Source organism: Cynocephalus volans, chromosome 8, assembly GCF_027409185.1.
Source record: "Cynocephalus volans isolate mCynVol1 chromosome 8, mCynVol1.pri, whole genome shotgun sequence".
NCBI lineage: Eukaryota > Metazoa > Chordata > Mammalia > Dermoptera > Cynocephalidae > Cynocephalus > Cynocephalus volans.
Window position 1 is genome coordinate 90877499 of NC_084467.1, and position 14086 is coordinate 90891584.

The following is a 14086-nucleotide window of genomic DNA, read 5'->3' on the forward strand; positions in this document are numbered from 1 at the left end:
CTTAGCTCTGTCCTCAACTACTTAGTTGAAACAAAGAAATAAGTAGTTAATTGCTAGTAGACTTCATCTAGGTCGTTTTCCAAAACAACAAATAAAAACAATTTTAGTGACTTACCACTATTTTGATACATATGGGAATAAATGTGCTCCCAATTTGGGGCAATAATAAAACTTTTACACAGAACATGACAGCTGAAGGGTGATAAATGTGCCTGGCTTTTTCCCCCCTCCATTCTGTAATGCTTCTCAAATGATATGCTTTGCCATTAGTACAAGAAATGTGCATGTTTTCTAACAAAGCTGTGAATAAAACAATTAAATATCTCGTTATATCTGCCGATATAGATCACACATTCATTGAAATATATAATCCCTTGAAATAGCAATCTTAGATCTAAATGATATCACCGGGATGAATGCAACATGATTTTTAACAGCTTTCTAGATAGTCTGAGGGAGAGTGAACTACAGAAAAAATTAGTATCATCATTTTTCTTGATGTAAGTATGTATTTCTAATATTGTGATTAATCTTAAGTAATTATTATGCCTCACCTACTATTCAATAAAATGAAGCAGGCATTACCAAATAATGGAATTTATTTAAAAATCATAATTGTATTCATCAAAATAGGCTGCCCTTTTGATTAGTTGGTAGAAGAAGGAACAAATTCATCTAAATAAGTGTGTGTATAAATAGCAAGGCGATCTGTGAAAAGACATAAATAATTTAAGGATATTTTTTCACGTTTCATTGGCACTGAATTTTGTTTTTATTTTTTTCTATAAACAGAATGTTTCTAATAATAGTCAGGCCACAAATCTTAATCCCTTCATGTTAAAATTTTTCTTAAATGGTATAATTGTATATTCTGAAAATATGCTGACAATGGCATGAGAATAACAGAATCTAAATGGAACATTGTCCAAGCACCCAATCCATATGTGTGTGGATATATACTTTTTATACCAGGAAAAAACCAGTGTGTATAATATTTATATATTATACTATTTATATATTAAATATTATATTAAATATATATTAAATATTATATTATAATATTATAGGTTCTATCCCTCTACCCCAATTTCTTCTTTCAATACCATAGAGGTAAAGGCATTTCTTTTCCAAACTTCATAAAACTGCACACCAGAGAAATGATAGGTACTTTTATTTCATGCTCTAATGTTTCACTTATCAGGGAAACAGAATACAAAATCATTTTGTTTAGCAGTGAAAGCAATGCTCCTTAGTGTCTTTTCTCTCCAGCTAGAAGGCATGCTTCTCAAGTGTAGGCATTTATTACACTTCTAATATTTCACAGACAGAACATGCACACATGGTCAATGGTTCCAAACTTTTTGAAAGATACATTAGGGAATGGACTGAAAAAGTCCAAGCAAAAAATGAGTCAAATGGCTTTCTTTGGCAATAAAATTATTTTACATGGGGCAAACAATTCTTAACAATGTGTACAAATATAAATAGTATAATGTTGAGGTTATATATATATATATATATATCACTAGATTTTATGTTGCTAAGCAATAATCTATGCACTTGGCTTCAAAATACTTATGAAAATACCTATGAAAAAAATGTGTACAATCACTTTTGAAACGGTGTTTTTACTTCTCTGTGAAATTTTGCACAGACTTAATGTTACATTTGGACCCAAACTGACATAGTGGGTAAACAACATTATACACAGGTAGTATCAATATTATCTTATATTTAATACTAGGTATTTGTATTAATCTTTTTATTTACACCATAATATAGATAACAATCTGTTCTCAATTTGTTTGCAGCAATAAAGCAAAACTGTACAGTGTTAAAATAATACTTTAAACAGTGTCTAAAAATTATTGCAAAAGGCTAAGGATTGTCTCAATGTTTAAAATTTAAGTAGGTATTTCAAAATACGTAATTTACCAAAATTTATTCATGTTAAGTTGGGGTAGTATTATCTAGTCTAGACTAGAACAGTGGCTCACAAAGTTTAGCATACCTCAGAACTATCTAGAGGGTTTGTTAAAACATAGGCTGGGCCTCTCTCCAGAGTTCTGATTTGGTAAGTGAGACCTTGCACTTCTAACAATATCCCACGTACTGGTGGATGCTTTTAGACTGGGGACTACATTTTGAGAACCACTGCCTTTTACAGGTGGGTGAGCTGATTCTAGGTCTCATAAAGAAACTGAATAGGATAAACAAAAAAATAAAAGAGAAGAAAAGAAAAGAAGGAAAGGAAGAAAATAAAATAACTTAGTATACCCTATGTTTCTACAAATATTAAAATGAAAACAAAGCATTTCAATTAACTTTGTGACAATGTTTAATAAAGATATTCAAGAGTGTTGGTCTAAACAAATTTTAATACAGATATGATTCATTAAGGATTCTCATTACATTTTCTAAGAATGTACTATAGTGTTAGAAATAATAAATAAGTAAATCTTAATATGATGTCAGTAATATCAGAATGTTGGAAGGGGTTTAGGGAGTAATATTTGAAGAAGTATGCATTTGATTATGGAAGATAAAGGGGAAATTTTAATACAGCAAATATTTAAGACTTAGTAACAATTTTTAATGCCATCAGTAATCTTAGCAGTAGAGGAGCAGTTGCAAGAACGATATTTATGTTATTTTAGGCTGTGATATACTTTGAAAGAATACTTAATAAGAGATGTTTAAATTATATTCAGAAACAATCTATGAACTTCATAAACCGGAAAAATCTTTCTTTCACATTATTAACTGCAGTTTTATTTATAAGGATTTTTATCAATATTTATATCTAAACATTATTTAAAATGTAAGCTATGACTCTAAAAAATTTAAAAACATTACCAAATGAAAAAAGAGAAGCAGAAACTATGATACTTACAGGAGGGCCTTTTGGTCCAGGGAATCCAACTGGACCCTGAGGTCCTTGAGGACCCTGAAAATAAAAAGCAGTGGGGAAAATTTAACAATATGCTTTAAAAGATACATTTTTATACATTGTGGCTTATTTGAACAGATGCAATGTAGCACTCCACTTCTTCAGCATAGTGACAGAACAATGGCAATAATCAGTGCTAATTTAAAAGCAAAATGGATGATTTTTCACACTATTCAAATGTACTCGAAATCGCACAACACATCAGTGTTCTTACCTCAGGAGCATCGTATATATTTATAATTCTTATTAGAAGTGAATAGAGTGCTTGTGTATCGAGAAGTTTTGCAGCTTCTTTACTTTTAACAATGGCTAGAAACTTTCAGAAAAGGAAGATATTTAAATTTAACTCTAGGGCCGAGCCGTGGTGCACTCGGGAGAGTGCAGCGCTGGGAGCGCGGCGACGCTCCCACCGCGGGTTCGGATCCCATATAGGAATGGCCGGTTCACTCACTGGCTGAGTGCCGGTCACGAAAAAGACAAAAAAAAAAAAAAAAAAAAAATTAAACTCTATTCCACACCCTCCAAAAAGAAAAATTATTTTTAAAATTTGACTCCATAAATGTTCTGGCTCTCGTCATACAGAACTAAAAGAGAACATATGTGGCTGTCTCAGAGACCATAAACAATGCCTTAAGTGGCCTCTGTTTTTAAAGTATAATTATTTTTGTGGATGTCAATACCTCATTTTACTCATGTATAAACTTCTTTTGTAGATAAGATCAAAAGAACTTTATTGTATAATTATTCTCATTAGCCTTCAGCCCAAATACACATTTATAATACCATTCTTGGCTTGAGGCTTACTTAACTATATTATCCAACTCTCATATTTACATATCTTTGAAATGTTTAAAGTAGACCCTACTAGAGTGACTGTGTTGGTGGCAGAAAAAGAAATTGAAAAAAGTTAATCCTTTACATGTCCAGAACATAATAATTATATTCCTAAAAGGAAGATATAGAAAATGAAAGATAACACAAATAAAATTTCTTCAGTAATACAATTAGGGTGGGATTTACCTATTTTCCAATCAAAATTAAAGTTTACTGAAGTTGCTCTTTAATAGAATTTACCTTGCAATTTCTCAGTCTAGTCTTTTCAAGGCAAATCTCTTTACCATCCTTTAAGCTAATGCTAGTTCAGAAATCAGCACAAGCTTTTGCTATTACCAGCATCTTAAAACCAAAAAAAAAAAAAAAAAAAAAAATTGGTTATATGAGGGGTTTTCAATAAATTCATGGAAAGACTAATACTATCTTTTATTCTACTTTTCCACCAACTTTTGAAGTACCCTCATGTACGTATTAAAAATAAAATAGATGTCACATGAAATTACCAAAACCACTGGGCAAATCTGAGGAACTTACAAATTGTTTAATTCTCATTAAATTATGAAACCTTGATTCTTAAATATTTACCATATAACTTAAAAAAACTATTAAAAGATTCATTTTAAATACAAAAGCTTAAAAATAGTATTTCTTTAGATTATGTAGAACTCTATATTCCTAATTTCTTAAAATTTCATGTCTTTGTTTTCTAAAATTTTGTTGCTTTTCAAATAAAATATGACTTTGATCTTAATTTCAAATTTCTTTATGAAAGGAATACTTCAAAAATCACCACTTCAGAGAAAATAAAGAAGAAAAACTTAGGTCTTTCTTTGTAAAATTCCACAGTAACGATTGATATGTTCTCTTTGCATTAATCAAAATAGTTTGCAGGTGAGGAAAAAAATACATAAAGACTCAGTGTAAATAAAGATGGTGATGGAATCCAATTAGGTTCACCAGATAAAATATCAAGTGCCTAGTTAAATTTGAATTTTAGATTAATAATGAATAATTTTAATATGTTCTAAATAATGCAAGGGACATACTTAAGCTAAAAATTGCTCATTGTTTAGGCAAAATTCAAATTTAACTAGATGTCTTACTTCTGTTTATTTTTGTTTTGCTTTTCCTAAATCTGGTAACATCAGATCCAACTAAAAGCTATATTAACTAACTTTTGAATAACAGATATCCATGATATGCAAATCACAATTATGAGAGATCACATTTAATTTGTAGAATATCTTAATGAATGTTTATATATATTAATACTGTATATCTAACTATATATATAGTTAGATATAAGTATATTGTGAAAGAAGGAATTCATTGAAATGGGCAACAATAGGTATTTTTATTTCTAATGCAATGGTACTGTATAACTCTCTCCCTGAACTTCTCAACTCATTATTTGGAAGAAAATAGTTTGCATCATTATTTCTAACATTCTTCAACTGTGTGATTAAGACAAACTAAATAGTTCATGATACTTAAAAATTCCTGGTAGAAAATGAAGGCATATTAAGGGGGGAAGTCTAATTATCTACACAGAACACAGGAAATATGTTCTCCCTATATAGATATTGAAAACATGTATAAATGTTTATTGAAAATGGATCTTTCTTGTTTAGAAACAAAACAAAACAAAACAAAAATACCCCCAAACTCTTTATTGTGATCCTCTTCTCACTCTCAAAACAGGTAAGCATGCTGTTGGATCACACTATTGTGTTCCAAATTAAAATTCAATATCATCAAAAGTGCATTCATATGTAAAGAAATATTGCTGATCATGAAATCTTGGAAGGGATAAACAAAACATATCAGGACAAAATAGTTTGTGCTTTAAAAGACAAAATTCCTAGCTGTGTTGTAATTTGTTAAATTGTTCTACTCCACTTATTGATTCAGCCATTGTGATTAATTTAACTGTATCTTCTTATTAAAATGACTTTGACCACAAAATATTTCAAATGTATGTATTATTTATGAACTCAAAATGCAAAGGATGAATGGACTTAATTTGTGAATAGTTCACTAAGATTGAGAAACATTTAGTGGAAAGTTTAACTTAATCAAATATGAGCTAAAGCCTTAAAACCAATCTAATTAAATGTTTATTCTTCTGTCTTACCTACTCACCTTTTTGTCACTAATAGAAACAAGTTTTACTCATTGCTCCTACTGAAAAATATACTTATTCTCAGTTTTAAGTTATACGTCACAGCCTGTTTCTGTTTTCTTTTTTGTAAAACACCTACTATAAATTTCAAATAATAATAATATATAAAATATATTAACATGACTGCATAATTCTAAAAACTATTATAAAATATTAAAAAAATAATTCTAACTTCTTTGAAGGTAATACAGATCTTCATATTTAAAATTTTTGCAAGTGAATAGCTTACAAAATATCTGTTTGTAAAATTGGTATATTTTGCCAAAAAAGCCAAACAAAGATACGCTTGCTCATCTGTGTTTGGCTTTATTTTATATCAATTGAAAATCAATTTACTAAATAGTTTTTCTATTTACTGGAATAGAGGTTTAATCTTGAGTTGAATGTGTATCGATTGTGGCTTAATGGCTACTGGTAGCTCTTGTTTACCAGCATAATGCTGCTGCCAGCTCCATGGACAAAATGAATATCAACATGGAAAGGAAGAGGAACAGAGGAGAGGGCAGAGGGTGTTTTAAGCATATTTAAAATGAAAAGTGTATTTTGGCTTGTGTTGAAGAGTGATATCTTAAGCCAATTATACATATTATTTCTCTCATTTCTATAGCAAAATGAGTAGCACATAATAAAGATTATATTGATGGAGGAGAGTGAATAAAAGAATAATAATTTTTCATTCAGAGTAGATTTAATGGATAAAGGTGCACATGTATTTGCAGACACATATATCTTTTCCCCCAAATTTAAACACTTACAAAAATATTCATTTTCATTTTACATTAGGTGGCTGTATCATACGTACCCTTTCACCTGGAGGGCCAGGAGGGCCATCACCACCTGAAGTGCCCTGTCAACAAAAAAAGAAAAATCAGTTTTGATTCCTTCTTGCAGCATCTGCCCTGTGGAAGAGGAACTCACAGAAAAGCACAACAGGAACAAGTGCTTACAATACCTTTGGCCCGGGTTTCCCAGTGGGACCTCTTGCACCTCTTGAGCCTCGAGGACCCTGCATATGAGAGCAAAAGATGAAACTGATCTAGTGCCAAGCAAATCCAAAGGCAGTGAATCAAGTTTTATTTTTGAAAAAAAATATACCTTGGAAAACTAAATATAAAACAGAAAATGCAATTATTTTAAATCAAGGCACCCACCGTTGGACCACGCTGACCCCGAGGACCTGGTTTGCCAGCTACTCCCTGCCAAAGACAGTTCAAAGAGTTTCAATATGCAGTATATCCCAGTAAATTATGAGTCTGATGCTGAGCAATGGGTACTCATGCAGGGACGTTTATATTAGATGGTTCAGAACACTGTCATACCCGTGCACCTTTCTCTCCATTGGCACCTGGAAACCCAGGAAATCCAGTGGAACCCTACAATAATAAAAATAAAAAAACATGAATATAGCAATTAACAGTTTCAGCCACAAGCTGTAAATCTTTTGGGACACAGCTGGTAATATTTAAAACAAAAATATAGTTTTAAGGTACCATACAACATCTATTCATGTATTTGAAAATGAACTTACAATGACATCTGAAATCCTGGAAGCATTGAAGGCATGAATTGATAAAAAATATTTTAGTTTTTAACTTTAAAAGTAAAATAATTAATCAAATATTATCATATCTCTTATTATAAAATAGCATTATATTAAATATATTTTAAACTTATAATTCTGTGTACTTGCTCCAACTCTAAAGAAAATTCCTATTTTCACAGTATGAATGGTCAAATATTAAAAAAGGGATTTTGTAAAATGTTTTTCCTAAATTAATATTCTACCACTTTTTAGATGAATATTTTTACAATTTTATAATTGGATCAAATCTTATAGACTAAAAACCTTCCTCCACCTTTTCTACTTGGTGTTTGAATGTGGTTAGATCTAGCTGAGAAGCTAAGTCAGAAAATGAAGGATTAAAATCTGTTTTTGAAATTCAAATGATATAAATTTAATATTTATATTTGTTATGCATCAGCTAAATATTCTCTTTGAGTATAGGTTTTAATTCTGCAAAATGACAGCAATAATATACATCTTACATGTACTTTGAAATTTGTGGGGGATTAGACTAAAGGAATTCCAGGCATAAAATGATAATAGTAGGACATAAATAATGATTATTTTTAAATGCAATAAGAAAATAAAAGCATTATTTCATTTAGTCCACAAAAGGCCATATTTTACAGACAGAAAATAATGCAATTCCCAATAACTAAAATTCCCTATTTCACCTTGTGCATATGTCTAGATTTTTATCTACTCAGACATTACTTTGAACATTACTGTGGTTGGTTTGACTCATCATTGTATCATGAAATAGAGCAATTAGCATTCAAATCCTGCTCTTCAATTTGCTAACTATGAGACACTAGAAGATGGGTCAGGTGAGTATCTTCCAAACACTCACTTTTCCTGTTTAGTCCATTGCATGGATTAAATACAATACTGTGTAAAATACCTAGCAAGAGTAGCAGACATTCAAATTGTAATCACTTCCCCATGCATTAAGGGAAATGTAAGGAAAGCTTCATTGATTCAAATGCATTCCTTGCCTTTTTGAATACAATCATTTGCATTGAACTACCTCTAAAAATAATGTGATAAATGGCTCCTTTATATCAGAATAATCTGGAGTTTTTGTTAAAACTATGAATTCTCAAGTCACATTCTAGACCTACTGAAATTGAAACAGGCTTTCTAGCAGTGGGATCCAGGAATCTGCATTTTTAAGCACCCCTCAAGGTGACATGTACTGTGATATTTGAGAAAGCCTGAAAGTGGTATTCTTAGACATATACAATTAGAATAGCCAGGTATACAGAATTACCTACTTGCAGGAGGTAACTATTTAGCCCTATTCCCAATGTGAAGGTAGTGAATTTATATACGTAGCAGGCGGGCTAAATGCTACCAATTTTTATTTCTTCCACAAGTGCTATTAAAACTGGTCAGGAAAATTATATGTGATGTCCTGTGCCAGCTGCTGTTCAAAGTAATAACCCAAAGTATGCACTGCTAAGTTTCTTTTCATGATCTGTTTTCCCAGTATATTCTGATTCATGCCTATAAGCTAACTTGTGATCAGCCTGAGGGCAGCTGTTAGGTAGGGTGTGTAGTATTCACATACTGGAGGAAAAAAATCTCTGCAAATTACACTTTTTGAAGGGCTTTCAAAGCCTCTTCTCTTTCTCTACAAAGAATCAAGAATGAAACTTTATCTCTACAGATAAAGTTACATTTGGTAGAGTATTACTATGAGATTTATTCTAGGAATTTGACAAATGAGCATAATCTAGTAGGGAAATAATTTACTTTTATCAAATTATTGGGAACAAATATTCATTTTTATTTCAACTAGAATAGATAACTAATCATTACTTTTAGACAGTATATTTAAACAAACTGCTCTTATGCATCAATCTTGTTTTTATAAATTTATTTTCTCACATGGTTTCTGCTCTAGGAAATTAATGAAAATGCATAGAAATGTCCAATCTATCAAAGAAACAGCTTGTAATATGTGGGGATATTATTTTTCTTTTCCCACATAAGGAATTATCACCAAAATATACAATTTCTAGGAAAAGACATTACCTGCTTTTATACAGAAAAACAAACAAAATGCCATAAAGTCAAAGGTTAATGGTGATATTGGATCAGAAAATAAATGTGAAACTTTCAAAATTATTTGAAATGCCATTTGAAATATAAGCACATCTTATCTTAAAAAAACATTTTACTTTTTGAAAGAGCTATCATTTTGTAGTTCGTTTGGTGGTGCATCTTTTGAATACTCATTATGGTTTACATTGCTCCTAAGACATTGTGTATGTTGTAGAGTCTAATTACATAGTCCTTAAGCTACTTGAAAGAGATTAGCAGTCACATTTTACTTTTAGTACAATAAAGAGTTAAATATACTTAAAATTCATTAGCTTACACATAGGGAAAAAATGTGAAGCTACCTTTGAAATTGATACACCCATCTTGTTTGTTTTAGAACTGAGAAACCTAAAAGCTTTTTGATCATAGAAAAAGAATGAGTTATAAAGAAAAGCAATATAAAAAAATAAAGACCAAAATTCCAGACATTTGGGTTAAAGGGTAAAGAAAAATATTTGATTCCTCTTGAAAGAAACATTTCTCTTTGGTCATTCTGTTGCATTTTGTTAATAAAAAAAATTCAAAGAATGCTGATCAGAAGATTGACTTAGGAAAAAGAAAATTATCAGAATTTCAAATAAATTCATAAAATAAAATTGTGCTTAGTCAATTAATATTATGGCAGTTTTCTGTGTTTTTAAATCAAAATAAAACACAATACAATTGCAATTCAGCTTAATAAATAGATCGAAAGTTCATAAGGTAACCTAAGAAGGATAGCTTAAGGTCCGATGTTATACAGTGAATGGCTTCTTTTATTCATATTTGTGAAAATCTTAACATTTGAAAGGAAGATAACTGAGTGACAGAGCAGAATATTAGGGACAATATTTAAAAGGTAAAAATTATTAATCAGTGTTCTGAATGTAACCACAAACAATTATACAATGCCTGTATTATTTTTAAATCATAGATGGCATGGATCTTATCACAGAAGGACTTGAAGCACTATATTTCCCTCTTACTACCCAAGGAAATAAATGTTTCCTGGAAACTCAATGAAATATAAGACAAAACTACATGGCAAGCATGAAAGTATCATCATGTAACCGTGTGTGAACATAAGTGCATGAAGTTCATATTTGTTAGGGGGAAGCACATTTTTGTCTGCCACTGATTATCTGCAAAACTTATTAATAAATATATGTTTGAGTATATTATATGACCAGGATTTGCCTTATCTACTATACCTGTTATGAATGAATGAGTCAAACTGGTAGACAGGTAGCTAGATTGATTCAGATAGTCTCATGTACGTATATAATTAAAAGAATGGTATAATTACTCCAATATTAATAATCAGCATTTATATTTTAATTCATTTAAACACCTTACTGTAACTTGTCAGTGCCTTAAGTGCAGCCTTAACAAAGTCTTATGATTAGCTTGAGAAAAATTCATGTTAACCGAGGTAAACATGCATTCTTAAAATCATTTTTTAAACTTAAAGTATGTACATTTCAAAGAAATTTGAGTAGTGTAATGGGTGAAATGGTGCCCACCCCCAAAAGATATATCCATGTTCAATTCTCTGAAACCTGTGAACCATCTCTATGTTAACTTATTTGGGAAAAAAGTCTTCCCAAATGTAATTAAATTAAGGACTTTGATTAATAAGATCACCCTGGATTACCCAGGTGGTTCCAGATCCAATGAAAAGTGTCCTTATAAGAGACAGAGGAGGAGAAAACACAGACACACAGGAAAGGAAAGGCATAGTGAAGAAGGGGACAGAGATTACAGTTATGCAGCCACAAGCCAAGGATCGCCTGGGGCTACCAGAAGCTGGAAGAGGCAAGGACAGATTCTTTCCTAGATTCTTTGGAGGGAGTGTGGCCCTGCAGATATCTTGATTTTGAGCTTCTGGACTCCAGAACTGTGAGAGAGTAAATTTCCATTATTTTAAGTTACCAAGTTTATGGAGATTTGTTACTGCAGTCCTGGGAAACAAATACTCATGGAAATGAGGGTCAATAGAGAGGGTGAAAGATATAATAAAATTTCTTTCTTTAAAAATATTAAGTGGTAATTTAAACCCTTAGAGTAATAGAATTGAAATCAAAAGCTATTATCCATCACATGTCATCCACTTTATAACTTCTAAATATACTAGTGGTCTTCCCTGGAAAGTCCTTATTCCAATTACTAGGAAGTACCGACTATGCCTTCCTTTAATGAGCTTGTCTCTTAAAATATTCCAATCTGTAATCACGTAGGCTCTCTGAGCTCCCTGCACTCCAGGTGCTCACACACTCTATGATTTTTCCTTCTGAAATCATATTTTAAGGAAGCATCATTTGTATGTTACAAACTGTAAGATAACCATAGGTGATTAATTTTGAGTATTTTTGCAAAACGTTGTAAAAAATCAAGCTAATTGTTTTACCTTTGGACCTTGTCTTCCTGGATATCCTGGTAATCCTGGAACTCCAAGTTTCCCCTAAAGTTAAAAATAAATAAATAAATAAATAAATATTCTAAGTTGAATTGTTTGAATAACAATGTTAATCATTTTTCTAGATATTAGAACCACATATTTATACACTTGAAGGGAAGATTTACAAGTTTTTAACCATACTTTACTTTTGTTATATGAGTGTACTTCAAAAAGTTCATAAAAAGATTCATATTACCTTTTAATTCTATTTTTCTACAAACTTTTTGAAGTACCCTTGTATTTCTTCATGTGAATAAGGAAATTGTTGCTTCAGACATATTTCTAATGCTATAATATTGCCAAAAAATCTCTGTTGTGTAAGTCATCTTACCTTCTTTGGGGACATAGAATCCCGTGCTAAAGAGAACTCTACACCCCTTTGTGAACTATAAAGCGTTACTTAAACAGCTCCTAAGCTTCTACTACATTAAATACTATTTTAAGTTAGCTGATGTAAATGGAACTATGTTTTATCACACTAACTCGAGTAAATTTTTTTTAATAAAGTTATTTCATTTCTCACAGTGTAAATATAAAGCAAGGCATCATGAGTCATTTGACTTTCTTTCATTGAGTAAGCAAAGTTTAAATAACTATACATTAGTTCAGAAGAAATTCTAAACTAAACTTTGAGCAAAATTTTTTCTTTTATTAAAATATCTGGATATCTATGAGCTAATAAATATACTATATGTTGAGAGCTATAGCTAGTAATGATGATTTTTGTGGAATGTTAATTCAAGCAGGTAACTACTTCAATATGCAACTATTTTGTTTCAGTGCAATCAGGTTACCTCCTAATATGAAAGTGCTTAAAACAAATTTTAAGTTATAATGAAGTTCAACAATGGGTAACAAATGCTAAGAGGTTTAAAAAGTTATAATAACAAAATAAACCCTCTGAAATTTCTTTCTAACAAAGCATTAATAAGAAAACGCAGGTAGAGAGATAAATTAAAATAAAAGAATTGAATAAAATATTTTTGTAAAATTTAACTGTAAATCATTTTCCTTAATAAGATACTTATAAAAGCACACTTCATATAGTAAATATTATTTATAAAAGTCTTAAAAATTAGTAAGTGTAAAGTATTATTATTTCCAATGTACAGTTAAATAATTTGGACTTGTGTTTGTTAAGAATAGAAAGAAACACAAGTCCAAATTAGTACACACGCTGTTAAAAGATAAGCAGAACTGTATGAACAAAAATAAATATTTTCCTGGATGAAGCTAAGCAAAAAGGTGAGAACATAGTTTATATCCTTGTGATTACAGATTGAACCAAAGAGTTGTCTAACTCATGATCAGCATTGCATAGATAAATAGGCTTCTGATGGAAAACATGCGAACAAACCCCAAGAAGCATACTTATAGTGATGTCCCCTTGGATACATTAAGTTATCAGAGCTTGTTTGATACCATTGATTTCAAGGTTAATGAAATTCTTTAATTATGATCACAAAGCTATTTGTTTTCTGTGTTAATTACTACATTACAATGTATACTCATTCATTTCAGAGTCATTTTAAAATAAACCCAGACATACAATTTGTCTATATTTTCAATACAGTGATAAGCAACTTCAACAAAAGGACAAATAGTAATGAAATGTAAAGAAGAGTGAGAAGCAAACTTCTGATGCCTCAAAACAGTTTGTGGGGCCATTTACACATAATACAGTGGAGCTATGAAAAAGGAAGTTCCAAGAATAACATTAAACTACTGGGAATGGAGCACTTTCAGAGGAAGGGTCTAAAGGACTTTTCAGTCCTTGTTTTGACCCAGTCTTTCCTTCTGCTGCCTGAACACTAGGGCACTGTGCATCAATTCACAAATGGCAGCTTTTTTCTAAGTGTGAAACTATGGAAGGTTCAATGTGTGAAACGGTATGATGGGCACATCAGATGTTTTATAATGACAGAGGAAACAGGTTTTTTTGTCTATTCACAATCTATATATAATACCTATATAATTTATCCTCCTTTCCTTCTGTATTATAACTTTCTTAAA

The 14086-nt window shown here is 30.9% G+C and overlaps 1 protein-coding gene across 3 annotated transcripts in view; it reads right to left on the minus strand.

Annotated features, from left to right (window-relative positions):
* COL11A1 (collagen type XI alpha 1 chain) overlaps positions 1-14086 on the minus strand; it is a 213685-nt gene that overhangs the window by 86520 nt on the left and 113079 nt on the right. For all 3 annotated transcript variants that reach the window (XM_063104117.1, XM_063104115.1, XM_063104116.1), the window contains 6 exons: positions 12023-12076; positions 7286-7339; positions 7118-7162; positions 6919-6972; positions 6769-6813; positions 2894-2947 (listed from right to left, as the gene is read on the minus strand). In XM_063104117.1, coding sequence (XP_062960187.1) covers positions 2894-2947; positions 6769-6813; positions 6919-6972; positions 7118-7162; positions 7286-7339; positions 12023-12076 — 306 coding nt within the window. The remainder of the gene's footprint in view (positions 1-2893; positions 2948-6768; positions 6814-6918; positions 6973-7117; positions 7163-7285; positions 7340-12022; positions 12077-14086) is intronic.